This window comes from Hippichthys cyanospilos, chromosome 1 (genome assembly GCF_059441005.1).
Source record: "Hippichthys cyanospilos isolate Australia breed blue-spotted pipefish chromosome 1, RoL_Hcya_1.0, whole genome shotgun sequence".
Taxonomy (NCBI): domain Eukaryota; kingdom Metazoa; phylum Chordata; class Actinopteri; order Syngnathiformes; family Syngnathidae; genus Hippichthys; species Hippichthys cyanospilos.
Window position 1 is genome coordinate 23,036,361 of NC_142369.1, and position 26,141 is coordinate 23,062,501.

The window sequence follows — 26,141 nt, forward strand, 5'->3', positions numbered from 1 at the left end:
CCCACTTGTTAGCTCTTTAATATGTGTAAGAATAATGCTGTTTAAGAACTAAGGCAATTGCTACGCTTCTTCCTAAAATAAAAAGGGAGATATGAGGAAGGCATCGAAGGGGAGGTCAAGATAACTTTTTTTTTTTTGGACATGAACATGTTCTGTGCAACCTCACTTGTCCAAACATTGTTTTCTGATTCGTGGAATATGACTCACTTGCTGTCAACTGAAAATGCACATCACAGTTGCTCAGGGAATGACCAAACCTGGTGCGACTTGTGAATGTTAGATGAACGAACTCCAAAAAACACGCACACAAAAAAAGAGTGAGGCGTTATCTTTGAGTTCTTAGCACCTTCGTGTCATTGACAGATATTAACAAGTGGCAAAATGAATGAGATGGATAAAAGTGGGTGATTTTGCTGCTTAATTCGTATTCCACAAACTCAACTCAATACAAACAACCTCAATTGCATACCATTTGCCACACTTGGAAGTCTGGCTTACAAGACCTAAGACAATTTAAAAATAATCATAATAAAATGATGACAGAAAACAGTAAACATCACAAAACTATGATAAATATTAATGAGCAGGGATTTTTCCTTCAGCCAATGTCAATGCTAATTTTTGGCAGACAGAAAAAAATGATCACTGATTCATTTAAAAAATGATAATGAATATAAAAGCATTTGTTTCCACCCAATGCATTTCAATAGGTGTCCATTATATTCCAGATCTCCTCTATTCATTGGCCAGCCTGGTAGCTACTGTATTCCCTGCGAAGACAGGGGGGGGGTCAACAGTAAATATATTGCTTAAAAAAATAATAATAATTTTCCGTTCCATTACTCAGAATGGCAAGTTTAAAGTAGCAGGGCTGGAACATATAGTAAAAAAAACATAGGTCATTTTTGGGTTTACTTCCTCTATAAGAATGCATACATTTAGGAGTAATTATGGTCTATTATTTGACCCCACATTATTGAAAAAAATGATCTCTTATGTCATAAAAAAAAAAAGTTTCCACAACATTGATTCATCCCTAATCAAAAAGATTACTCTTGTCTTTTTCCTTTTCTTTGGCTTTTTGGGGCACATACAAGGAGCCTCAAACTGATGAAAGTCAAGTGAGAGTGTTTTATTGGTTGGTCCATTTCATTTTAGGCTTGCATGTTAAAATTTGTTGTTTTTTTTTGGGGGGTGGGGGGTGGGGGTACACCAATTTAACTCTACATTACATACAAACACAAGAGGATTATCTTTTTGGAAAAAAATGGCCTACGTTCTTAAAATAGGCATTAAATATGCTGCATTCCATATTTTGCGCAATGGGGAAAAAAATCCCCCAAAGCACTTCATGGGAACAAAAAAGTAATTTCAAAGCATTATACGGAATCTTGTTTCATGTTTGCTGCCGCTGTTTATTCCATCATGTTCATGTTTAAGTCCCTTACGGAGCACACATTTGCCTGGCTGTGAAGCTGCAATCCAGATGGGCGCATGCACGCAGCTTTGCGACTTGTTGCCAAGTGTGTCAGACAAACAAACAAACAAACTGACATCCCACGATGGTGATTAGCCGAGGGTTTAACACCCCTCAATTCCGACACGTGTTTCCGGAAGCGCTGACAACATGCATAAGGGCAACGTCAACTGGAGAATACAGTGGCAACGTACCTACATTTTAGGAGATTGTTTAACTTGCAATTTTAGAGGGATTTACAAAAGTTTAATTGAACGCTATGGGTCGACTTCCAGGAGTTCAATTTGAAACTGCAAAATTTGTGAGGCATTTATAGAAGCAACATGTAGTGATTTTTTTAGACCTAAGCAAATCTTTGATGGCAGCCTTATTTTAATGCACAACTTTTTGGATTTAGGGTGGTGTCCACTGATTTACAGTAGTCGAATTTGAACCTACGCAGCGGTTATGAATAATGCGCTTACGCTCGTGTAGGCTTTGAACAAAGAGAATTGTGTGAGAATAGAAATGCTGGAGTAGTATGCGTGCATTGAAGCATCATGCTGAACATAACCTGGTACTAAACGACTCACACAAAAATGGCTGCAGCTTTGTGACTACATACAAGCTGCTGCAGCATCTCAGTCCCCGCTGCATGCAGCCATTTGAAAAGAGCAAAGTCACCGCGTGCGCATCAGTCATGCGATAATTGTGTTGTATAATATGGAAATGAAGGCTTCAGCTATAATCTATCGCCTCCTCCCCCAGCCGAGCGCAACGTTGAGCAACAGCACCACCAAGTTGTTTTGCTCTCTCGCACTGTGGGGGTTGTCTCTGCGGTCATAATGAAGTCACTGGCGTGCTCAATTTGATACCACGCCGCATAACAGTTCTGCTTTGCTGTCAAGGTGTTGTATACAAGAACAACATGTTTGTGCCCCGCAAAGAAAAAGAAATCTGTATCGTTTTGGGCATGATAACTCATCTACCGCGGATGAGCAGGGACCTGTCTCAGATGAGGCGAGTGCTGGAGATTCGAGCTCTGAACGCCAGAACTGTTTGGCGGCCACGCTAAACAATGTTGGGCAAGTTGCTTCAAAACTGTAACGCATTATTTGTTATTATTACTGTCGTTTCAAAAGTAATCAGTTTCGTTACAATATTACTCTGTTTGAAATGTATTGCGTTACACTACACTTGCTTTACTTTCATTTTACACTCACCGCTACAGCTGGAAATACGGATTCGCCATTCTTAATGGAGCTCATTACGCTCATTACACATATGGTGAAAAGTTGTCTTAAGCAAAAAACAGTACAAATCATTTAATCTGTGTTGTATTATAAACCTTCAAACACAAGATACAAAATGTTTTTTTGTATTTTAATCCCTTTATGACTTAACATCACAGCATGGTGACGCAATGTTTATGCTGCATTTCACAATTTCAATGTTAATATCCAAATTGAAGTGCAGTCGGCTAGGTTAGGGAGAGATGTTTCAAAAATAGATGGTTTCTGTGGGGCTAATGTTAGCAGCTACCCTAATTCATTGTTAAGGTGTTTTGCTAACATGGGTTATGTATGCTTCATCTTCATCACATTGACCAGAACTATTTATAGACTATTATTAATAGCAATTGTACAGTGAAGATTTGCGTGAGCTTACCTTGTCATTATTGCTATTTGCCACAGAGATCTTGCTGACAACCTTTCCAAATGGTGAATCCACTGTGGAAAGCGCAAGCAAAGCACCTAACCAAACGTTGAATCTCTTGAGGTGGAAGTGGCATCCCTCAGTGAGAGAGCTCAATCCTCCGCAGGTTTTCTTTTTGCTAACTTCACATTACAGTGGCACTAATCTAAATGGTTTGTCAAATTGCTGGTACTATTTGGCTAAGTGGACCGCTCTTCTACCTAACGATTATATTCTTCTTGTCTTTATCTCTGACGAACTGAAAGTAATGGGCGCCTGTCCAGCTCGGGTACCTCTTGTATATTGTCCTGTCGTCTGCTCTTTCCGCATACAGCCTGCTGTGGTAGATACTAACAACAGCATGTAATTTTTTTTTGCCCTAGACACTTTTCTCCTCCAATCTTGCTGTGTTTTTGGTGAACCTTTGGGGAGGACACACCACTTTCAGGCTAAAAATGCATTGTAACGAGTACAATATTACTATTTTGACCTGTGTACTAAATTACACCATCGTGTTACAGCAAAAAGTAATGCATTGCAGTAATGACTTTACTTTTGCAATGTATTACTCCCAATACTGGTGCCAACCACTAGCTCACTGTGCTGCCCTTGTTGGGATGTATATTATTTCGCCGTAATCCTGGTCAAGATATACTTTGCAAGTATTTCATGTTTCCCTTATACTGTAATTTTTGGTGAGAATTGTTTTTGCAACAACAATACAGGATTATTATGAAGACAGAAGTGAGATGGACGGGAATAGGTACTTTTCTTCTTTCTTTCGATCTATTCTGGTCCAGGGTGCAACAACGAACCGACTCATCAACAACTAAATGATTACCAAATGAAGCAATTCATATTTTTGATGTAAGAGTTATCAAATCAGAGAGCTTAATCGTTCAAATGCTTAGAATTTCAGTTTCATGACGAGAATGTTCTGAAATTAATAACTGGTTAGGCCATCTTTTTGCAATGTAAAAGCAGATGTTTGCAAATGATTTGGATTCAACACAAAAGACAATCAGTCTGCTTTCATGAAATTAGATCATAATTTAAACAATAGTTCCAAATGATTACTTGGTTAAAATAGTTGATTAATTTGATAATTACCTGTCACTACGACAGCTCTACCTGCAGACCAAGATTTCCTTTTTAACTATTGTTTATTTTGTACTACAGTAAAACAAGTTTTATTCGGATTTGTTAGAAAAATTCTGATATTCATTTTGATATTCTAACGGTACAATACCACATGGACATTAGTAGTCCCTAACAGCAACAACCTGTTCATACATTTTCTATACTGATTGGCCTCATTGGGGTCATGCAGCTGAAAGGTTACTTTGGGCATAAGATGGGGAACACCTTGGACCGGTAACCAGTCAGAGAGCTTTTGGACAAGCGAGAGTTGCGTCCACACAATGTAGAGGCTTCAACGAGCTTAACTTGCATGTTTTCTGATGTGAATGTGGAACAAATGCCAGAGTACGAAGAAGCAGAGAGAAGGCACAACCTCCACACTTGAAAGTCTCCAAAGGTTAGAGTTAGGCACAAAAGCAAACCATTAGGCCCAACAACAAAATGCTGCAAATATAAAAGTAGGAGGTTGTATAGTCTGTGCTGTCAGTGCGCTCTTACTATACAGTGCACAATTGCTTCAACTCTGATTCTATTCCCTAATTGTCATTTATCTTTGGTAATTGCTCAGTAATAAAGGTCTACATTAGGCTTTTATATTACATCAGTAAACAAATGGTAGGGATTAACATGAGACCTGCTGTTGGAGGATCTAGCTCATCGCTTTGTGCTTAAAAACAAAATCTGGCATTGATATGGTATAAAATATCAAAATCCCCTGGCATCATCTTCATGCTTTACTGTCCAATGAATCACTTAAGTGGATATTAATAAGGCAATATTTCTCATGCAATGCTTCATTTCTATCACTGTGCTAAAAAGCCGCACGGCCACCATTGGCTGTCGTGGAAATAATTCAGCGGATTCAGTGGGCTGCCAGCAAATTACACAATTACCCTCACACACACACACACATGCATGCATGAGAACCCACACGCCCACACATGTACGCTACCCGCCTGGAGATAGTGCTTGCCAACGAGCATTTTTAAAGAAGTGCCATGCTTAATGCATGAACAGGCTCTCATTGGCGCGCATGCATGAGCGAGACACTTGCATACATACCGGACGTACTGTACGCAGTACTGTACAATGCCACACGCGAAAGCCACTTTAATGCACATCCAGGGCATCCTTCGGCCGCTTTGCCGCACGTTTGACTAGAACAAGCAAAGCTAGAAGCTGTAACTCTTCATTCTATTGCACAAATTCAATGCATAAAAAATAGATGAGAAGCAGGCTTGGACACATAAGACATGCAAAGACTAAAGAGTGCATGCAAGAGACATTTTTCGCCAATACAGACTTGCTGCAGGTGTATATTTGGTATTACAACAGAGACTCGCTGTTTTTTGTTTTTTGTTTTTTTTTACCCACTTGTACTTATTAAAGTACTGCTAATCATGTGGCTTAATTAGCGTGTGATAGGCAAATGTCTCCATTTTGTTCCTGAAACGTTTGGAAAATGAAACTTGGCAAGCGTGCAATTGTGGCGGCAAATTAAGAGTAGCTACTCATATTTGTTTACGCACCTTGCGCTAAAGGTCAAGTGTTGCCGAAGAGGGAATGCAAATGACACTTGCTGCTTACATAACAGTAGTCTAGTTTGTGCTTAAATGGACCTGTATGATATACGATATATTTTAAAATATGTTATAATTTAAAATTAAAGTGGGATACATTCATATTAATGATGAAATTATACCTTTAGCACACGCTAGTTATGTTGGTGTTATAGGAACAATACACAGCCATGAAGATTAGGTATCCTATAACAAACATTTCTTAGGTGGAATATAAAATAAAAAGCACCCTCTAAATGTTTTCAACTACAAGTAGTTTGCTTTGGCCAGAATGTATTTGTGTTACGGGGACAAAGGTAACGCTTAAACCTGTCTTGATGCGGTTAGCCCTCCCTGGCTGGCAGCGCTGCCTCCTTTCCTTCAGCAAGCAAGCAAGCTCCCTTCGGCTTCCATCCTAATGGGAACAGGCCGACTAGTCTCTCCATCCGGCTCGCTCATTCATGACGCCGCCCCGCTGATCAGTGCGGCTCCTTCAGTCGGGCCACCTGGCATCGTTGGGTGCCATCAGACGCCTTCTTTTGCCTTGCTCATTGCCTCAGTGGAGTGCTTCAGACAGTGTTTGCTGAACTTCTGTTATGATTATCTATTGTACGGAAAGCTTTGGAGGTTTTATCAAACGGTACCGCTCCCAACATATCTTGGTACTTATTTTTTATTGACATTCGTGTGAACAACAAAGTAAGAACATCATTGTACGGAGAAACCTGTTTCGACACTGCGCACATGACAATAAACACTTTGAATCTCGAACCCGATAAATGGGGTGCCATATCATTCATGGTAGGCTTATTTTGAACTGGAACGGTTTGATTCAGTTCAATTTAGTGGAATCACAATTGAACTTAAGGTTTTTCATTAAAAATGAATTCAATTATTAGAAATTTCAAAAACTTGCAGCCTCACTGGCGTCAGAAATGAGCTGGAACATATACTGGCTGACTTTGGACAAGAGGCGGGGTACACCTCCAACTGATCGATAGCCAATCATAGGACACATAGTAAACATGTAAACTATGGACAATTTAGATTTTCAATTCACGAAAGAAATCTGTTTTCGAAAAGCTGGCATATTTCAATAAAGCCGACTGAATCAACAGGGCCTCTTCTTCTCGCAGCCAAATAATGCACTCCATTAAACATCAATTGCTTCGAGACATGATTAACTATTCATTTCACACACTCATGAATAGTGACAAGACTGTATTGTCTTTGTTTTAAAAACACAGAAAAGAAGTTTAGTTGAGCATCATATCAATAGAAATTAAACCCATCTGTAAGCCATTAATACAAAGCGGCACATGCCACTGAGAAATACAAGCTTGTTGACATCTACCCATTCAATATGTTTTCTATACAATTTATGCTGTTGGACGAGTGAGTAAAACTACTAGTCACTGGCACCGAGGCAGGCAGTTCGTCACGCTCACACTCAAAATATCACCGAGTGGGAATGTAACCAATGGTGCCTCCGCTGAGGTCAGGCAAGTAATGTGTGTGTCATCCGTATCATTAGTGAAGTAAACTTGTTGAAATGAACATACTGACTTGGTTACCCCGAATGTTCCGAAAATGTGGCACTCAAGTGAATAATACAGCTGAGAAGACTCTGTTCTGGCGTTGTTGGCCTTGTTTGGACAGCAAACTAATTGAGTCTAAATCAACAGCGCCTCTAGTCACATTCTAGTCAGCACTCATATATTTACGGTTTTCAATTCAGATTCATCCATTCGTGGTTGTACTTTGGAACGTATCCCCAGCTACTTCCAGTAAACCCAACAATGTTTTTTTTTTGCACTTTCTGGACATTTCTGAAATGATTGCATTGTAGTGTTTTAAAGAAAAGTAGTACATTGGTGTCAAAGAAAATTGTGCTGAAGTGATTATAATTTTTTTTTCCATATTTATTATTTTGTTCTTATAATTATCTAATAACGAATAAGTGTGTCAGGGTTTAGGTAAATTCAACTTGGATTGTTAACGGAAGAAGCTATGTGACTTGCAGCTTGCGAACCTACACACACTCTATGATTTCTTCTAAGATATTCACTTTACTTTCGGTTTGGATCATAGTGTTTTGCACACATACACTTTGACCATTATCTCATTCAATACCGAAGACATATTTCTACTTTTTTTTTTTTTTTTTAAGTACTCTAGACATTCAAGTTCAGGCACTTATCTCCATGTTGACTGTTACTAAAGTAATTGAGAACTAAAGTAATTAATCACTTAAGGTAATTATTCACTAAAGTCAGTAATCATTGTAGTACTTTGCTTTTTTGATATTCAATTGATTATAATTATGAGCCAAAGCTGTCAATTACTCTCAGTAATTAAATGCTAAAGTAATGTATTACTTTAGGTACCATATTTTTCATACAATGTGCAAGTAAAGTAAGTCCCTTTCATTTTCTCAAAAATCGAAAGTGCGCTCTACAATCCGGTTAGGCTTTGGTGTGACCTGAGTCTCAAAAGGTGTAAAGATGTCATTGTGCAATTTTGGTAAGCCCTCCGTTTGACTGGCTGTCGGACAAGGTTCTGCTTACAAAGGGACGTAGGTAAGGAACACGCACAGTACATACTAGCAGCGAGAAACCAATCAGAGGGCATTACGTATTACATACAGCACATACGCTGGGTGCAATAAACGATTAAGAGAGTATTGCATACGTTCACTTATACTGCCGACCGTACGTTTTGAGCAGGTACCTTTTAATACAATGCGCTCTATGTAAAGGTTGTCGTGAAATAAACCATAATCAAGACTGCGGCTAATAATATGGTGTGCTGTATGGTATTGAAAATATGGCGTCCCGTATGGTGGGGAAATAACTGTGCAGAAAATATGGTGCTTAAGGATGAAAGAAGTTGATTACTATTTGTAATTCAGTACTAAAGCGATAAATGATTTTGATTATTTGTTATCTGAAACAATTGATTATAATAATGAATTACCTAAAGCAATTAATCCATTTAGCATCCACAATGATATATTCTATCCCCAAGACATATTTTAAATCTTTGACTGTGGATTTGATGGCAAAACGGAGCACATATATAGAGAATGAGCCAATAGATGTAAACTGCCACTCTAATACGCCTATCTAAAAACGTCTGTATTTGCATTTATTTTTGTGAAAGGGCTCATTCTCTAGTAATACTATGCAGATCACTAGCCAGAGTCTGGCTTTTCAGTGTAGAGTGATGTAATCGTGTGATGTTGACTCAGTTTCTCCAAAAAGCATGATGAGACTACTTCCATTGCTATGTGTGAGCGTTCACAGCCTGGTGCAAACATAGAGCACAATCAGCAGGTAACAAGAGCCTCGGCCATCTGGGCTCGTCCAACCGCATCACTGACTGCCGCTCGCTGATGGCGCACCTTCATCGGCGGCGACGGGTGACTACAAGCGCAGTCGCTGCCTTTCCGACCGGTAATGGTACTCCTCACAGCTCTGCTGTGTGAGTCTGCCTCATTTTCAAACACCGTGTCTCTTTCTCCATCTGTGGCCTACTGAAGAGATGTGCTTGAGCGACACACACGTCTGTCGCTTTCCCTCACCAGACGTCTCACAGCGTTCGCAAGAAACCGCAGGATGTTACATGAACCGGATGCTTTTTTTTTTTCCATCGCTGTGAATCATACACCGATCGGCAAAAAAAAGGAGAAATTGTCATACAAACATTCCGAGATATGATGTGCTAAATCTTCCCGGTCAAAGATAGCATGGACCAGCGCATCTGTCACTACTCACAGATGCATAACTCAAAAGATGTGGCATTAATGTACGGCGTCTGGCAGCCGCTGCTCATGTGTTGAATTCATGGGCTGAACGGTGAAATTGATAAAACCACCTGGTTGTAGAGGCATTGCTGGCACAGAGAACATTTTGGACGAAACCACATATTGACGAGGTTTCAGTAACCCTTCTTTACACGTGACTAAGCCACTCCATGGAGCACTTGGCCATGCATCTGCTTTGAAATGAAAGCTTAAGTCCCCACCACAACCAATGAGATATTCACTTCACACCTTCCATCCATCCATCCATCCATCCATCCATCCATTTTCTAGAGCCGCTTATCCTCACAAGGGCCGCAGGCTTACTGGTGCCTATCCCAGATGACTTCAGGCAGGAGGCGGGGGACTCCCTGAACTGGTTGCTAGCCAGTCGCGGATTCACTGGTCACGCACAGATGAACCATTCATGCACACCTAAAGACAATTAGTATGTCCAATACCCCTGCCCTGCATGTTTTTGGAATGTGGGAGGAAGCCGGAGAGAACCCACGCAGGCTCGGGGAGAACATGCAAACGCCACACAGGAAGGCTGGAGCGAGGTGAATTTAAAGCCCTTTAACCGTGAGGCGGATGTGCTATTCACTGCTCCACCAAGACACCCACTTCACACCATTACTGATGCAAAAATTCACAAAACCTACACTTTTGTTTTTGCTGTACTGAAAGGGAAATAAAGCCACTGACATGTAGTACCAACTGTTTTCCATTTGGAGCAATACATTAGTAATTTTGCAACTAATCTTGCATCTAGAAATGTTAAGCAGCATTGCGTTAGCATGCCAGGACTTGTTTCTGATACAGGAGCGAAACAACTGTATGTCATGAATGACAAACCAGTTTAATGTTTGATAAAATTGGGACGACAGCTTTCTTTGTCAGAAGATCTTGTATATGATTGTAAATGATTTTTTGCTGAACACTCTCTTCTTTTAATTTCTAAGAGTGAACTGTTTCTTCAGTGACTACTATCGGCAAAAATTAAATTAGAAGATATGGAAAGAAAAAAAAAAACAACAGATGAGCATTTATTTATTTGTTGAAAAAAAATAGCCCTTGGTCTGAATGTCAATGTGATAGTCTTGCGATTGATAGTTAAACAGTACAGTGAAGAGCCCCTGCTCAAAAAATGTGGCCCATTTACAAAAACCTCATTAGCATGTCTGCGTAACAGTTCTGAGGTCACGTATTTGATTCCAGCTTCAGCCTACCTTGTGTGGAGGCTTGTTTTCTCTGGGTTTTCTCTGGGTTTTCTATGTGTGCCCTGCAGTTAGCTGCAATCCAAATCAGGATAGACCCCATGTATCGCCCAAAGACATCTGCGATACGCACTGGTTAACTGGTTAAATGGATGGATAGATTATGGGGAGGTCGCTTACTCGACTGAATAACCGATTAGATATTTTCTTTAATTCAATGGTGACAGGTCTGATATGTTTAGTCTTGTCATTAATAACCTGGTGTCCTGAAATGTTGCACACTTGCGTTAATGATGAACCCACCCTACCAAGTAGCAACAAGCTGTTGTCAAGATGACATCATCATCTATCTTTAGACTCCCAAAGCAGCAAGTGGCTCATTAGTCAAGGTTATTCTTGTGTGTCTTGGTCTAACTAACTAAACAAGTGTACACAGGGTGACAGGATTTTTATTCTAAGCCGTACAAAAGTGCTCAAATTTGTTAAAAGACATCGTGTGCTGCATTGTGTGCACGTACTACTTTCTTGCAAACTATCTGTAGTCAGGCCGCCGCACCGGAATGTCAAACAAAGTCAAATTTATTTGTATAGCCTTTAATCACCACAGGGTCTCAAAGGGATTCACAAGTGAAAAGTCACAGAGGCATCCTCCACACAATGGCATCCTCTGAACAAAGCTCCCAGAAGGGCAAGGAAAGACTCAAAACCCCATCTGGGGAAAAATAAGAAATCTTTAGAAGGGACCGCAGCTGGGAGGAGCATCAACAGGCTGTCATAGATGCCGCGTGCTAAGAAAACCCCGTGGTGTCAAACACAATATACAGTGTACAGATTTAAACATGAACTTTTGCTATATGCTTCACGGCCATCAAATAAAACCAGCTCCAGTACATGTCTCCCAAGTCCTGCCGTTTTATATGCTCATTTGAAATGTTACAAGCTTCTTCCAATGCATGTGGTACAATGCAAAAAAATGTTTTGAGCGTGTATTAAGGTTTTAATGTGACTGCATAAATCAAGTAGTGTAACTAATGAAGGGGCAACACATCGCCAGTCGCTCAGCCGTGCTGTCTGCGTGGCAATACAAGCGGCCCTCATAAAGCAAAAGTGGGGAAGGGGCATTTGCCATGCAGCACACGACGCGCACAGGGACACGAGACCAGTCCATTCCCTCCCCTCGGCCGCGCACTCTATCCTTCTGCATGCTGATCGTCATGGAGGGAGATGCCAGCCAGATCCGAACACTTGATTCCATAACGTCGTGAAAAAATACAGCAAGTCATTTGCAAAAGAGGTGCAACACGACTTCAAAAATCCAAATCATATTCATAGACTCTCTAAATCAGTACACTGCGAGAGAAGGAAAATGTTTCATCATCCATCCTTCCATTGCAAACCATGTAAGAAAAGTTGGATGTCATGTTAAGAAAAATATAACTAACAATTGTCATAATTATTAAATTACAGTAAAGATATAATTTGACTATCTGGTATTTTGAAATTAGTAACACAAGAAAAGTCCCAGAATGTGTGTTTAAAACAGCCATTAGATTATCAAGGATTTTGGAAACTTATTGGCCATAATTTTTAAACTTAGCCCATGACAACAAATTTTAGTCATTACAAATTAATTGTTTAAACATGGCAATTTTATCCAAGGTTTAAATGACATGATCATCATTTAAGAATGTATTCTTCCAACTCTAGTTAAAAAGTTGAATAAAAATGATTCTGTACTTATGATTGACCTGTACGGGATGACGGCCTCTATAATTATGGGTAAGGTTAGCGTTGCCGTTTTGCTACTTCAGTTTTGAACCACCCACCACTAATTGCAGGACCTAAAAATAGTTCCGAATAAAAATCACACAGAGGTTTCAGAGTTAAATCGTTCAAACACAAAATCAATACTTTCATAGCGTCTTCTTCTGTCTCCGCGTTTTATAGAATGAATATTTTATTGAAATATATAAACACATTGCACATAATTCATGTATACAATCACACATACATATATAAATACAAACATATATATTTGTAATACTATATTTTCATACTCTTTCATACTCACAGCCAATTGCACGCCCATTGACACCTACAGATAATCTTTTTTTTTTTACTGATGGATTGTCTTCAGGTAGGTAAAAAAAAAAAAAAAAAAAAGAAGACACAGACTATAAGCCACAGGGCTCAAATCATTATTAAAAAAAAAAAGTCACAGCTTATAGTCAGAAAAATATGGTACTTTATTATGATAATGGAGCAAAAGTTACATCTTAAAACAGTTACCAGCTGGTATGGCCACATATTTCTATTTCTGTATCGATCCGCCTAGGTATTTTTTACAGTCAAAAAAATAATAATGAAAAGAACAGAACATTTTTATAACAGAACATGTTTTAGGCATGAGCAAGGCTAGAATGACAGAACCGCTATTTTACTGTCTGTCTTCCCATCCCTACCAGCTGAGTGTAAAATGTATTCCGAATAAATATTGAGAGCCTATTAAATGGAGCCGATTTAAACTAAAGGCTTCAGTCAATATTATTGATAACTCATTACAAGTTCAGCAGGTCTAATGGAAGGCTTGACCAAAGGCTTTTTGACCCTCACCGGATTCAATCTGCAATCCTCAGTGAATTCTCGCTGGGCAATTAATTGACATGAGAAAAACCAAATTCCACCGAGTAGCTTGTATGCTACTAAGGCAGCCCGTGCATTGCTTTCTGGGTGTGAGCCGTGCTTGCATGATACGTTACTGGGTTACTGTAGACGTACATTGTACGCGTTATAACAACTGTTCACACCGATGCCGCAACAATATTAGGTGCGCCGAGATTACATTTAGTGGTGAAAAAGTGTCTAAATACACCCAAGGGGTGTACAGATTTCCCCCCCTCATCCCTTTTGATATACACCTCTCTGGCCTCGCCTTCCCTCAATCCATCTTTAGCAGCAACAAAGAGATTAAAAAGGGATTACTTTTGACATGTCAATGTGATGCGCCTGTGGGCTATGCTACCTTTTTTTTTAACCTTTGTTATGCAGTTCTAAGTCAATATGAGACACCGACACACACATCCGCGCACACTCATAGACACGGGTCAGAGTAAAGAGGTTTGCTCCATGCTAAAATCCCAACATGCGTCTCTATGTCCCCTCCGTTTCCTTGAAACACTTATGAGAAAAAGCAATCCTCTCGTGCACTGCGGCTTAAGGCTGCTGTGCTGAGGAGGCAAGGATAGATGGATTGGTGAGAGAAGGAGAGCGACAGTGTTGGTTTTTTGTTTTTTTTTCGGTCGTTGATAACCTTTTGTTGTGATTCAAAGGACGATTGCCCAGCAATAAAATGAACTATTGATCACGAGGCTGTGGCAGAGGAAAAAAAGAGAAAGAAAAAGTGAAATCAAATAAGTCAAACCAGGTTGCGCTCACATTTGTTTATGCAAGAGTACCGTAATGCACTGCTTCAATGAGTCGTAACTAGAGGAGGAATAAATGTGACTCGCATTCAATAAAGCACCTCACAAGGTTTTCATTGTCTTCTAACAGGAAATGCTTGCTTGTCTGGTTTCCACAAATACGACTGAAAAGTAATAACTTGTTTAGCAAGATTTCATACGAAAAGAATTTGTAGGAAATCACTTGTAGAAACGCTCACTTACGCATAACTTGAAAGTCATTTGCCTTTTGCCTCTCTACGTCAGTGACTCCATAATTATAACAATATAAGTTTGACTAGTGATGCCATTTTGCTATTTTCATTTTCCATACAGTCACCTGGTAAACTTTGGACCTGCAAAATCCGCAAATGGGACCTGATCATTCAAACTACTTTTGATGGAATTGTCTTGTGTGGCTGCTGGAGAATGAAACGCCTGTTTTTTTCCCCTCCCACAGGGAGGCAAAAAGTTTCCATCAACTTTTGATTAAAATTTGATTACATTTTGAAGTGTGCTTTGGTGTGACTCAAAATATTTGCTTCTCAATTTAGAATGCCGATCAAACGTAGCATTGACAGGAAACAAAGCTACAAATTACTTTCTATTCAATTTTGGTATGCAGCTTTAGTATGACAAACTTTTTCATCTTGTTCGAAATCTGGATTCAATGAAAAACAAAGAATATCCTAAAAGTTACAAAATGTGAGTCATATTGTTGTCAACTTTTATAATGGGGTCAACACTATGGTGCATATTACAATTAATCACCCTAACTACTGTAAATATTGCTTGTGTTGTTTGAGAAGCAAAGCCTACCCATCATGTCGGCGCGTCATCCTTCTTTCCCTATCTAAGCCCGCCACTGATACACACATCACATACACACTCAGTCAACCTTGACCTGCTTTCTGTTCTGCCCTATTGTTGGTAAGCCTTTAGAGAAAGGTCTCATACTGTCTCTATAGCCAAGCGCTTTAACACTCCTATGTAAGTGTGTTAGGATGAGGTTCCCGTGTCATGCGGCGAGACACTTGCAGAACACGCTGCCGCTGCTGGGATCAGACCAGTCACATGGTGATCCGCTGAACTACTGGATTACAGATGTCTGCCTCACCAGGCGATGGCAACGCCGCCATTGTGTGCGTGTTTTTGCGTGCGCGATTGTGGGACGAATCGTGCTCCCCAAAGTGCAAACGTATCTCTGCTTGACCAAAATAAAAGCTCTCTTAGCATCGTCAATGCAATGACTCCATACGGCAGTAATTAATATTTTACAAATATTGACTCGATATCAGAGTTGAAAAAGCATCAACATGTCATCAGTGTGTTAAGAAGTTAGTAGTCTACCTCATTTTATCTTGTCTTTTGTTGAGTCATATTTTTATGATATCACTCTGCACTAGCTTACAGATCTATTAGCAATTTAATCTGACCAGATCGATTAGTCCATCGTCTTTGTATGATGATTTAATTTAGAAAAGAATCAGGTAGAGCGATCCCTTATTGTAGGGTTACAGCACATGCACGCTGAAAATGAAATCTGACGTAGCGATCAAACATTTATTTTAGTATCTGCATATAATTGAAAGCATCTAATTTAATCGAGTACAAAAATATATGCGTGAGCGGTGCACTTATCATTTTGTACACATGGGATCGGCATCTTCATAAGTACTGTTGTTGGTGCCTACTGTATTTGTGACTGAATTCATTTCACTTTAAAAGTCGGGACTTGGCCAACTGAAGTAAGTCAAAGTCAGCAAAGATTGGTATAGAATTAGCTGGCTGTCACGGTAACTGGCAAAACCATTAGCTACTCTATGTTGGCTGACTCGAAATTAGCGGTGCAGACCGGCAGGCCTCGACGGAAAAAGTCGGGCAGAGTTCAGAATGCCGAGGTCCAGCTCGCTCTGGCCTTTCGGTGTGAAGTTTGCATGTTCTCCCTGAGCCTGCGTGGGTTCTCTCCAGGCACTCAGGCTTCCTCCCATGCTCCGAAAACATGCATGGCAGGTGAATTGGCCTCAGGTTTGATTGGGTGCGTGAATGGTTGTTCGGCCCTCTGTTCCCTGCGATTGGCTGGCAGCCAATTCAGGGTATCCCCGCCTACCGTCCATTGACAGTAGAACCTAGTGAGGATATGCGGCATTGGAAACCACCTAATCTTTCAAATTTCTTACAAGTTTTATGTAATTGCTGTATTGTGTTGTTAGTAAAAAATAGAGTGTTATTGCATGAAAAGTGATGTCTAGTCTGCTTGATACGTTTCCTATACTTTATGATATGCCTTTCAGTATCATGAGATAATCATTTATAAAACCTCAAATCATATTACTGAAGCGCTACTGGTAACAAGTTGCACATCTACCTAATTCTACCAGCCGTCTTTCTACCAATTCAATGATGATTGTGTAAACCCTGTATCGCAATAGCATTAAAATCTCACTATCCTACCCTATCACTGTATCATTATACCAATGCTGGTTAAAATATATTTTTTACAAGCAAAATCAGTTCATTAGATTTCTCAATTTTGTTTTGATCCAATTTGTAACTTGAGTAATGGTTGGTTTGGGCTAATATCCTTGTATCATTGACAAAATGCCTTGATATTATTTTTGCAAGTCTTCTTGATAACACTCTATAATAAAAGAATATGATTACTTTTCCAATATCTTTATTACTCATACAATCAATATCATCGACAAGTCATACTGCTCTTTTGTCACTTTTAGCACTCCCCGTTCAGTGCCTCACGGTGATTCTGCTCCTGACAAACTGCATCCAGGGACCTGCTACAATCGGCTCCATAAATAGATCACCTCCTACGTGTTTTTGTCCCTCCGGACACGTGTCAGCATAGGTAAAATATAGATGAACCGCTTGCAGAACGCGGTCCAAAAACACTTCTACATAGACAGGTGCTTATCATCGTGACGACGTTTCACCCACACATCAGTCTCCAAGGCCATTCAAGTTGTGCAACCGTTATGCGCACCCACCATCTACCACCACTTCCTCCCGACTGACGCACACACAGTCTCAAACTGCGCTCGTCACCCTCAAAACGCAGTGGATGGCCTACCTATCCTCTTGTCATTTGAATGCTTCTGATGAGAGCTCCTCTCAATTTGTTATTCTTTTTTAGATTTTCATAGGAGGCCAGATCAAATGCTGTGGCAGGCCGCATTGTGGCCCACGGGCTTTGGGTTCTTCACCCCCTGATCTAACGCAACAGTGCCACACTTTGGAGGAAGCAAAGACGGCTGGACGTGATTTATTCCTCTCTCCCATTCTCAAGCTCTCTGAGTGCTGGCACTGCGGATGCTGATACATGGAATTGCAGTTTCGGAAAACGTACACCCCTTTTACACCATCCACTCGATCCTAAAACTATTAGTTAACAGCTGTTTCCCCATCACTCACAACGACATTCCGAAAATGTCGCACCCTGCGGGTCTTTTATATTGATCAAGACGCCGGTAGACGACACCTCCCTATGCGAGGCGATGCATGCAATTGAAGTTCGCGTTGCAACATAATATGGAAAGTTGACGCATGAGAGAGCTATTTTTTTGTTGGAAGAATCCAACCATGCGTTTTTCGGGTTCCTAAACTAAGACAAAACGGTCCTTAAAAAATGTAGGTGATAAATTTCTACTCACCAATGTGGATGATGGAGTCTGAGAGCGCACACTTCCACTCGTGGCTCCAAATAACAGCCATAAGCAACACAGCGCAGAGAACTCTCATGGTGCTCAAATAGATCGATGGGTAGACAAGGCGAATAGATAATCTCCTCCCTATTTAAAAGCAGAGCAAATCCAAGAAAAAGACACGTCTTTTTTTTTTTTTTTTTGGATAGTTTTGTTTTAGTCCATCTGTAAGGTGCCGCTTAGTCTTGACTAGGATGCAAGGAGAAGAGAAGAGGAGGAGGAGGAGGAGGGGGGGTAAGTGCTGGTCCTTCCCGGTGTTAAATCATAGCCTGGCCAAGAGAAGAGGCGCAAAAGCCGCAGACGGTGAGCTGCAGCGGAGGGAGGAAGGAACCGATCTGCGAGCCTTCGATGCTTCAGCTTCAATCTTCACTGGTGCCCGTGTTCCAACGTGCCGCAAAATCCAAACTCAGTGGAGCAATCCAAGCACCAGAACTTCCAGCATTTTTATTTCCCCCATTAGTTCCCAGAGCACACACTTTTAGTCCGAGGCTGGAACACGCACCATATTCCCAAATTGAGTGGAACAAGAATCGCTCCAAGAAAAAAAAAGAAAAGAGGGCTGTACTGTGTACACTTTGTTTTCCGCGGCAGGATGGAGGGATCTAAAAAGAGAAAGGGAAGCAGAGAGGATGCGCACAGCCTCGCTCCGCACTCTGTATGCGGAGACTCGCGTTCAGCCCTGGCGTGCGCACACAGAGGATGGGGAAGGGGCGGTACGTTGTATCCCTCGGTTTGTGTGTGTATGTGTGTGTGTGTGGTGAGGGGGATAGAGAGAGCAAGAGAGAGAGAGAGAGATGTCTGGCTGTACATTGATGGTGACGACCATGGATATCCAGCCCCCCCCCCCCCCCCCCCCACACACACACACACACACTTTCTAAATGGGAAATCGAGGGTTAATGGTGACTGTTGGATACAGCCGGCTAGCCCTTCCCATCAACAGGCCTCCACATTGTCTATCATAGTCACACACCCGTATGCTTTTTGAATAACAAATGCCCACAAAGCTGTTTGAATGACAAACCAGAGTTATGTGGCTGCTACGTAGATGGATAGGCAACATACCTGCATTCATCCATTTTTTACCATGCTTAGAGAGCCTGTCCAAGCTGGCTTTGGGCAAGAAGCGGGCTAAACTCCAGTCTAGTCCCCAGTCAATCACTGAGAAATAAAATAAATAATAACATCAACAAGTCAATCTCTCTATAACTATCCTATAATGTTTTGGTCAAAAAATAACCCCATTTAAGGTTTAAAAAAAAAAAAAAAACAGTCCGACCCACTTACTTGAGTCTTTTTGAAACAGGAATAGTCAATCCCCAACATAACAGGTTGGGACAATTTGTTCGTTTGGATTTGATGCCCTTCGATAGTCATGCCCACAAACCTGGCCCGAGAAACTGCCGCTAATGCATAGCTGCAATTTTAACTCAAACTAATTTGTTAGGTAATTTTGTCATTTTTATTTGGTATTTGTTCTCTGTATTATATATAAACAACAATTGTTTACAGAATGACAACAGTGCCATCTGTACTATCCAAGGAAGAATCTTAATGAAGAATCATTGCTGAAGTTATTTTTTAAACATTTTATCAGTTTCAATATTGCGTCAAATTGCAACCCATTATTTTATAAGTGTTGATGTTCTTACTATTAATGTGCTTCTGTTTGAAATTAAATGGCAACTGTCTCTCGGGTCAGGCAGGCAAGCGAAGTTTGAAGAAAAAACTTTTATTGCAAAAAAGTGTACTCCCGAAGTGGATTTCTCTTCTTTACTTAATATTTGTTGAAGGCACCGCAATAAACAAAACACTAATACATCTACCGACTAAAACATTTTTATTTATCTGCCTACTGAGGCTAAGAGCTACATTGCATCACAAAACCGAATAACCTTTAAAGTCTCATACTTTCTCCAAGGATTTAGCCATCAGTCATTCCTGACATCCAGTCGCCCCCTCCCTCTCTTGCAATCAAGTGTTTGTCCACCGCCGTCCTCCCTGAAGAGCTCCTCTTAATCGGCCTCAGACATTGGATTAGGGATTAGGACTGAGAGCTGCCGGCTAGCCTTGCACAGACGCATTCAAGGAACGGGACAAGAAGAAGGAGCCGAAGAAATAGCGATAGGCCCACTAATGCCGTCAAAGCTGGCCTAGCGTCTGCTCCTGCGTCTCAAATGATTATTGTGTTATCGGGAAGGATCAAGTGACTGAAGAAGCAGCCTGAAAGGATACATCCTTTTCAAATGGGTTCTACATCCTCCGGGAACCGAGCCTATTCATGAGTTTTCTTGCCTTCTCCGTTTTGGCTCACCTAAACTCATGAGACATCATTGGAAAAGCCAGTATGTGCTTTACCGAGCGCACCAGGACCGGGTAGGGTAGCTCCAATGAGTCAGAAGAGGTGGACCAAAAACAAATGTCACCTGCATTGATCATAAATGTATAGGCTGGGTGTAAGGAGGATATTTATTCATTGAGTTTTGGTCAAAAACCCCTTGAATTAAAAATGTCTTCTTGTGTCTTTAGACTTGCATGAAGTCTGTTACCCAGTTTTATGTTGAACATCTTTTACATCTGAACACTTAACGCTTGTTATCACGGGAGGCTTATGTTTAGAAAATGTAAGACAGCAGTTGCCGTCTTTGCCAGAAGACCTTGTCCTCTTGACCTTGTCCCATGGCCTCCAGGCGTGATGTAAAGTCTCTGCGCTAGCTTGGTCCCTCACCTGGGGCTAGTTTGCAATGGTTGATTCTGGGGCATCAAGCCCAAGACAACTTAGTTCTTTGGATCATTGGGACACATAAACCTCACCACCATGAAAAGGTGAAGGCTCAAGAACAAAGCAAAAGCAAGGCAGAGGTGAGCCCTAAAATTCATCCTTTATCACATATTGCTTGTTCCTGCTTTGGAACTGGAGGGGGCTGGTGTGTACGTGTGCGTGTGTGAGTGTGTGTGCACGTGAAAATTAGCAACATTACAAACATTATTGTAGCTTTTCACAAATCCAACTGTGGGCTACTTCAAAGAGCAACATTTGGATTTTTCTTTGATCAAAATAGTGTTTCCTTTTTTTTGCACTGAAAGCAAAAAGCAGCCAACCCCAGACCTCAGCAATGTGGTAAAACGCTTCGCTTGCTGCCAAGCAAAGAGTCGGCCATAACCTTAGTCAACTGCACAACGGAGTTCAAGTCTTGCGTGGAAATGTTGGACATGAAAGGGAGGGAGAGACAGAGAGAGAGAGAGAGAGAGAGAGAGAGAGAGAGAGCAAAAGAAACTATACCGGGTGCCATCTGTGTTGACTCGAATCGTCATCCCTTCATCGTGTGGATGCAATAAAAAAAACGCTATAATCGTGCCATGACATTACATCGCTTCCATCATTTGCAGCATTCTGCACGCAGACCTTTACCATGAGCAAAGGTCATGTAGTTTCCATAGTTTATCAAATATTGGCCTTACTGCTAATGCTGTCAATAGAAATGACTCTTTTCAGTTGAGTTCAGCATCTAGTAATAATTCTCAATTAAAGTCCTTTTGTGTCATTCTAACCTCTATTTAAATGTTTTCATCATTTGGCTATGACATTCTTTGGCTGTGCTATTTGCTGTGAGCGCCTGGAATTTGGCAGCCTGTTTGCAACAGCTTTGTAAATTTCTCCTTTATCTACACTTTCCACCTTTTTCCTCTTTAATCGTCAACCCAAGCAGTTTGCAGTATTGCATCGTTTTAGCTGTGACATACAGTACATAGATTTAGTGAAGAGTTTTGTTTGTCTGTGATGCTACAACCTTGAGGTTGTACATGGAAACAGGCCAGCATCTACTCGAGGAGAATTGTGTCCTGGAGAAGATATAAAATGACAAGAGCAGGCAATAGTGTAAAATGAAGCAAGAGAGAGTACTAAACGTAACAAGAGATTTAAACCGGTTCCCCTCGGTGTGCATTACCAACAGAAAATCAGTGTTGACATACAACTATATAATATTCTATCTATTATTAATCTGATTAAAGACGTTTCATGTGCGCACGGTCCATTAAAAACACATTTGACCCTTTGCTGTCAATCAATATGTGTTTAAGGCATGGGTAATGACCAATTATTGCTCAGCTAGCAAACGCCATTTCATCAAATGTGAAAAAAACAGGGGAGCCTTGATTGGATGTTTTCTGATTCCTGAGAACATGCGATGTCATTTTTAGGTGACAGCAAGTGGCCAAAGTGTTTAAAATATATTATTTGTACATAAAAATAATTTAGCGATCAAATTAAGTATACTCTAGACCCGTCATACTTCTGAAAAATACTAAATAGTTTCAGCACCCCTTTCAGCATTCTTGCTAAAAATGACTTAGCGCAATATATTGGGTTGTACAATGAGTGAGAATTAAACTGTGTACCTCTTGTATGGCAAATTCCACAGAAATGGCGTTCTTCTGTTGCATTAATTCAATACATAGAAAATATGTATTTATTGTACTTCTATGATAATTATTTGTAAAATAAGTAAAGGTAAAACACAGTACTTGTAAAATGACGAACAACCCGACAACAACAATAAAAACTCTTAGACAAGTACTAAATATTAAACGTAAAAAATATATACAGTAAATAAGAAAATACAGCAATTGCTCGAACACGGATATCAAAAAGTTAGTTGTTTATCTATTTGGGCTTAATTGCTAACAAAAACAGCTTTACTGAAGCACAGGAAGGGTGCATAGAGCAGTCTAAATGGAGACAGCTTTCTTAGCACCAGGTGCTTACGTACACTTAAGGTTGCAGGTGAGTTGAAGCCGATCATTGGTCACAAAGGGTGAGGGGTAGGGCTTCGCTAGCCGGTTTCGGTCCGCATCAAGAAAAGCAATTATTCACTCTCGTATTCATCCACTTGACAATTGTCACCGAAACTAGGTTTTTGGGATGCGACAGGAAGCGCAGAGCCAATAATAAAAAACCCAGAAAGTAAGCCTACTAACTACTACTACCATGCTGATCCAAGTGGATGATGTCATCGTATGTAAAGATGTCAGCAAATCCCCTGGAATATTTACCTGTGTCTGTTCCTCCTTATGGAGTGACACTCTCCACTGCAAGAACTTTGTAGAATGCGATAACACAATCCCAGATAAGATTTCATAAGTTCATATATATATATATAAATATATATATATACACATATATATATATATACATATATATATATATATATATATATATATATATATATATATATATATATATATATATATTTTTTTTTTTTTTTTTTTTCCTCAGGACCATGAAGGAAGTCAACATCTTAACGTCACATTTCCCTTTTTTTGTGCATCTCTGCAGCGTCTGGCGAAGTAAACCAACAGGGGTTTGGCAACAGCACTCGCTGCCTTGACTGGAATGAAACATGAAAAAAATGCATGTTTCGTTGTTGGACTGTGGATGAGCAATGAACTGAGCCAACGTGCAATCAGTCTCTTGTGTAACCAAATACAGAGGTAAAAAAACATGTCTCCTAGGCGCAGTTGTGGCTTGCAGCATAAATTAACTTTAAGGCTTTGCACCTTGAGCGTGACACACTTATTCGCTACCGTTCTTGAAGAGATATTGTTAGGAACCTAACAAAAATTTGCTATGTCATTAACATAAAGTTTTAAGTCATTATATTTAAGAGTCTATATCTTTTTATTATGTGTTATTTTCTTGTAGCAGCTTGGATGGGAGAAGTTATTTTATACTTTCCTATAGTCAGGTCTCATAGTTGATGGGGTTTGTGGATCCAAATGCAGGGAAGCCAAGAGGCAGGTTTTGCTTAAAAATAAATTTCAATAAGGCAAGGAAGAAAAAAAAATACAGAATTAACAAATCTAGCCAAAGTAAAAACTCAAAAACCAGGTTTCAAATACTACAAAAAACTCCTCAGAAACAGGACTAAAAAAATGGCATTGAAACAACAACAAAAAATAGGCTACAGAAACAGCCTACAGAAAGAATAATACAATGACTCTACAAGAACTGAAAGGAAACAAGAAATCAATGCAAACTGAGACAACAATGAACACCTGGGCAAGACACAATTGGAGCAGCAAGCTGATTGGCAGACACAAGGGAAGCAGGATGACAAGGACAGAAGGATGAAATCACACTAACCAAGATACTGACACAAGGGGAGCAGAAATATGAACTAAGAACACAAAAACAAACCCGAAAAATGAAATAAACACACAAACCAATATGAAACAACCTGAAAGAAACAAAAAACACAACACCCAAAACATAACCCCTAAAATGAATATGGCATAGAACATCCTTTGTTGTTCCTAGCTGATTGGTTTAAGTGAATTGTGAGTTTCTACTGCCCTTTATCCAGTGCTTATCAATTATATTTTGCCAAGCCACCCCTAGAAAAGAGACCACCCACTTGCTGTGCTAACTGTAAATCAGATTGTTATCTGTAAAAATTGTATAGGTATACTTAAACCTGTTAACATTATCAAAAGGAAAAAGCAACATGAATAAACCTTCGACAACTGTTTATTTTTTACAGCGTTTGTATGGGTTCGTGCCATATGTGACAATAATTCTCTACAATTTACAGCTTAGTTTATAACAGAAAAAATAGTGCAGCAAAGTCTTAAAAAAAGATGAAAATTCTCATTTTATTTTAATTACACTAAAAAATTAAGTTAAAAAAACAAATTAAAAAAACAAACCTGGCTTTTTCCTGGGGTCATCCCACCACACTATCTGAGAAGCACTGCTTAATCTGTCATAAAGAAAAAAGTATATAATGAAATATCAAACGTAACTAAACTGATATGGCTTCAATATTCATTTCACTTGGATTTTTCTGTGGCTTATCTTAACTATATATTAGTCACTATTTAATTGCATTCCTTTAGTGACTTTATATTCATTGAATAACTGCTACCCTGCGTGCTGCTTTGTTAAAAAAAAAAGAGGTATGAATTAAAACAAAATAATTGTGTACGTGCATGAGAAGCACAAAGATGAATTTGTGCCTGAACATATCTCACCATGACTGTTTGGGTGTATATCTTGCCTGCATCTGGTCTAAACTTCATAATGGCGCTGTATGGTAAATAAATGGTGGAATAATGGTGGAAAATAAAATGAATAAACAAAGATTATTATAGAAATAAAGTCCATAAGTAGGCATCAAACAGGTGACACGTGGCAATGGCGAGTGCAGCCAATGGTCTTGTGACGGTGAAAGCACTTCACAACCAGTTATTACTGTTTGTGTGTGGCTGTGTCATCTGGCTGCCTTTGTCACACAGCTTGACAAAAAGACAGCAATTACAAAAATGCCTAAATTTCACAAACAAATGCGAATGAGTGAATTATCGTAGTTTCAAAACAAAATTTCTTGTTGGTTATTTGGAAACTAAAAACAATCAGTGTCATGCTAGTCATTAACTAGTGTGTTTTCAGCATTGTCCCACTCATTTGTCATTCAAAAAATATATTGCTCATAATGCAGGCAAATGCTTTATCCCATCTCTTGTTGAAGGGTTATCATCACCTTGGTATTTTAGTGTCAACCTGATACACAAAGCAATAATGAAAATGTAAATTAATGTTTTCCATCACAGGTAATAGAAGTTACATTATCAAGTAATATACTATTACTTTTTGCTTTTGGAGTCGAAAGCAAACACACGACCTGGACAGGTGACGTGCGAACCACCGTTCTGCCTTTGTTGTGAATATATTTTTTAAAAAGAACATGCAGTGTCATCAAATCAATTATTTCATTGTAACAAATGATTTTTTTGCCTCTGGTGTCAGGTAGAATCCTTGCATCTTTCAAAACTACCGCTTCTTCTGGTAATGAAAAAAAAATAATGAGCTAAATATAAACTCCTTTGAACTCCATACTGTAGTCATGTTCAAATTTTTTGAATGGCTCTTAGTGCAATAAAGGACCTGCAGTGAATTGGCAGCATATGAGGAAGAAGTTATACAGTACCCATTGAGTTGAACAGTCTGATTTTAGTGTGAACGTGTGTGTGGGGAGGTTGTGGGTGTGCGTGTGCGCGTGCGTGTGTGTGTGTGGGTGTGCATGCGACCATTCGTTTACACTGAGTCATTGATGGC

At 39.9% G+C, this 26,141-nt stretch overlaps 1 protein-coding gene across 4 annotated transcripts in view; it reads right to left on the reverse strand.

Annotated features, from left to right (window-relative positions):
- grid2 (glutamate receptor, ionotropic, delta 2) overlaps positions 1-18,700 on the reverse strand; it is a 461,289-nt gene extending 442,589 nt beyond the window's left edge. For all 4 annotated transcript variants that reach the window (XR_015865772.1, XR_015865770.1, XR_015865771.1 and 1 more), the window contains exon 1: positions 17,975-18,700. Coding sequence is in view for 1 of the 4 variants with exons in the window: in XM_088415956.1 (XP_088272082.1) it covers positions 17,975-18,062 (88 nt within the window). In the remaining 3 variants the exon portion in view is untranslated. The remainder of the gene's footprint in view (positions 1-17,974) is intronic.
- Between the last annotated feature and the right edge of the window lie 7,441 nt (positions 18,701-26,141).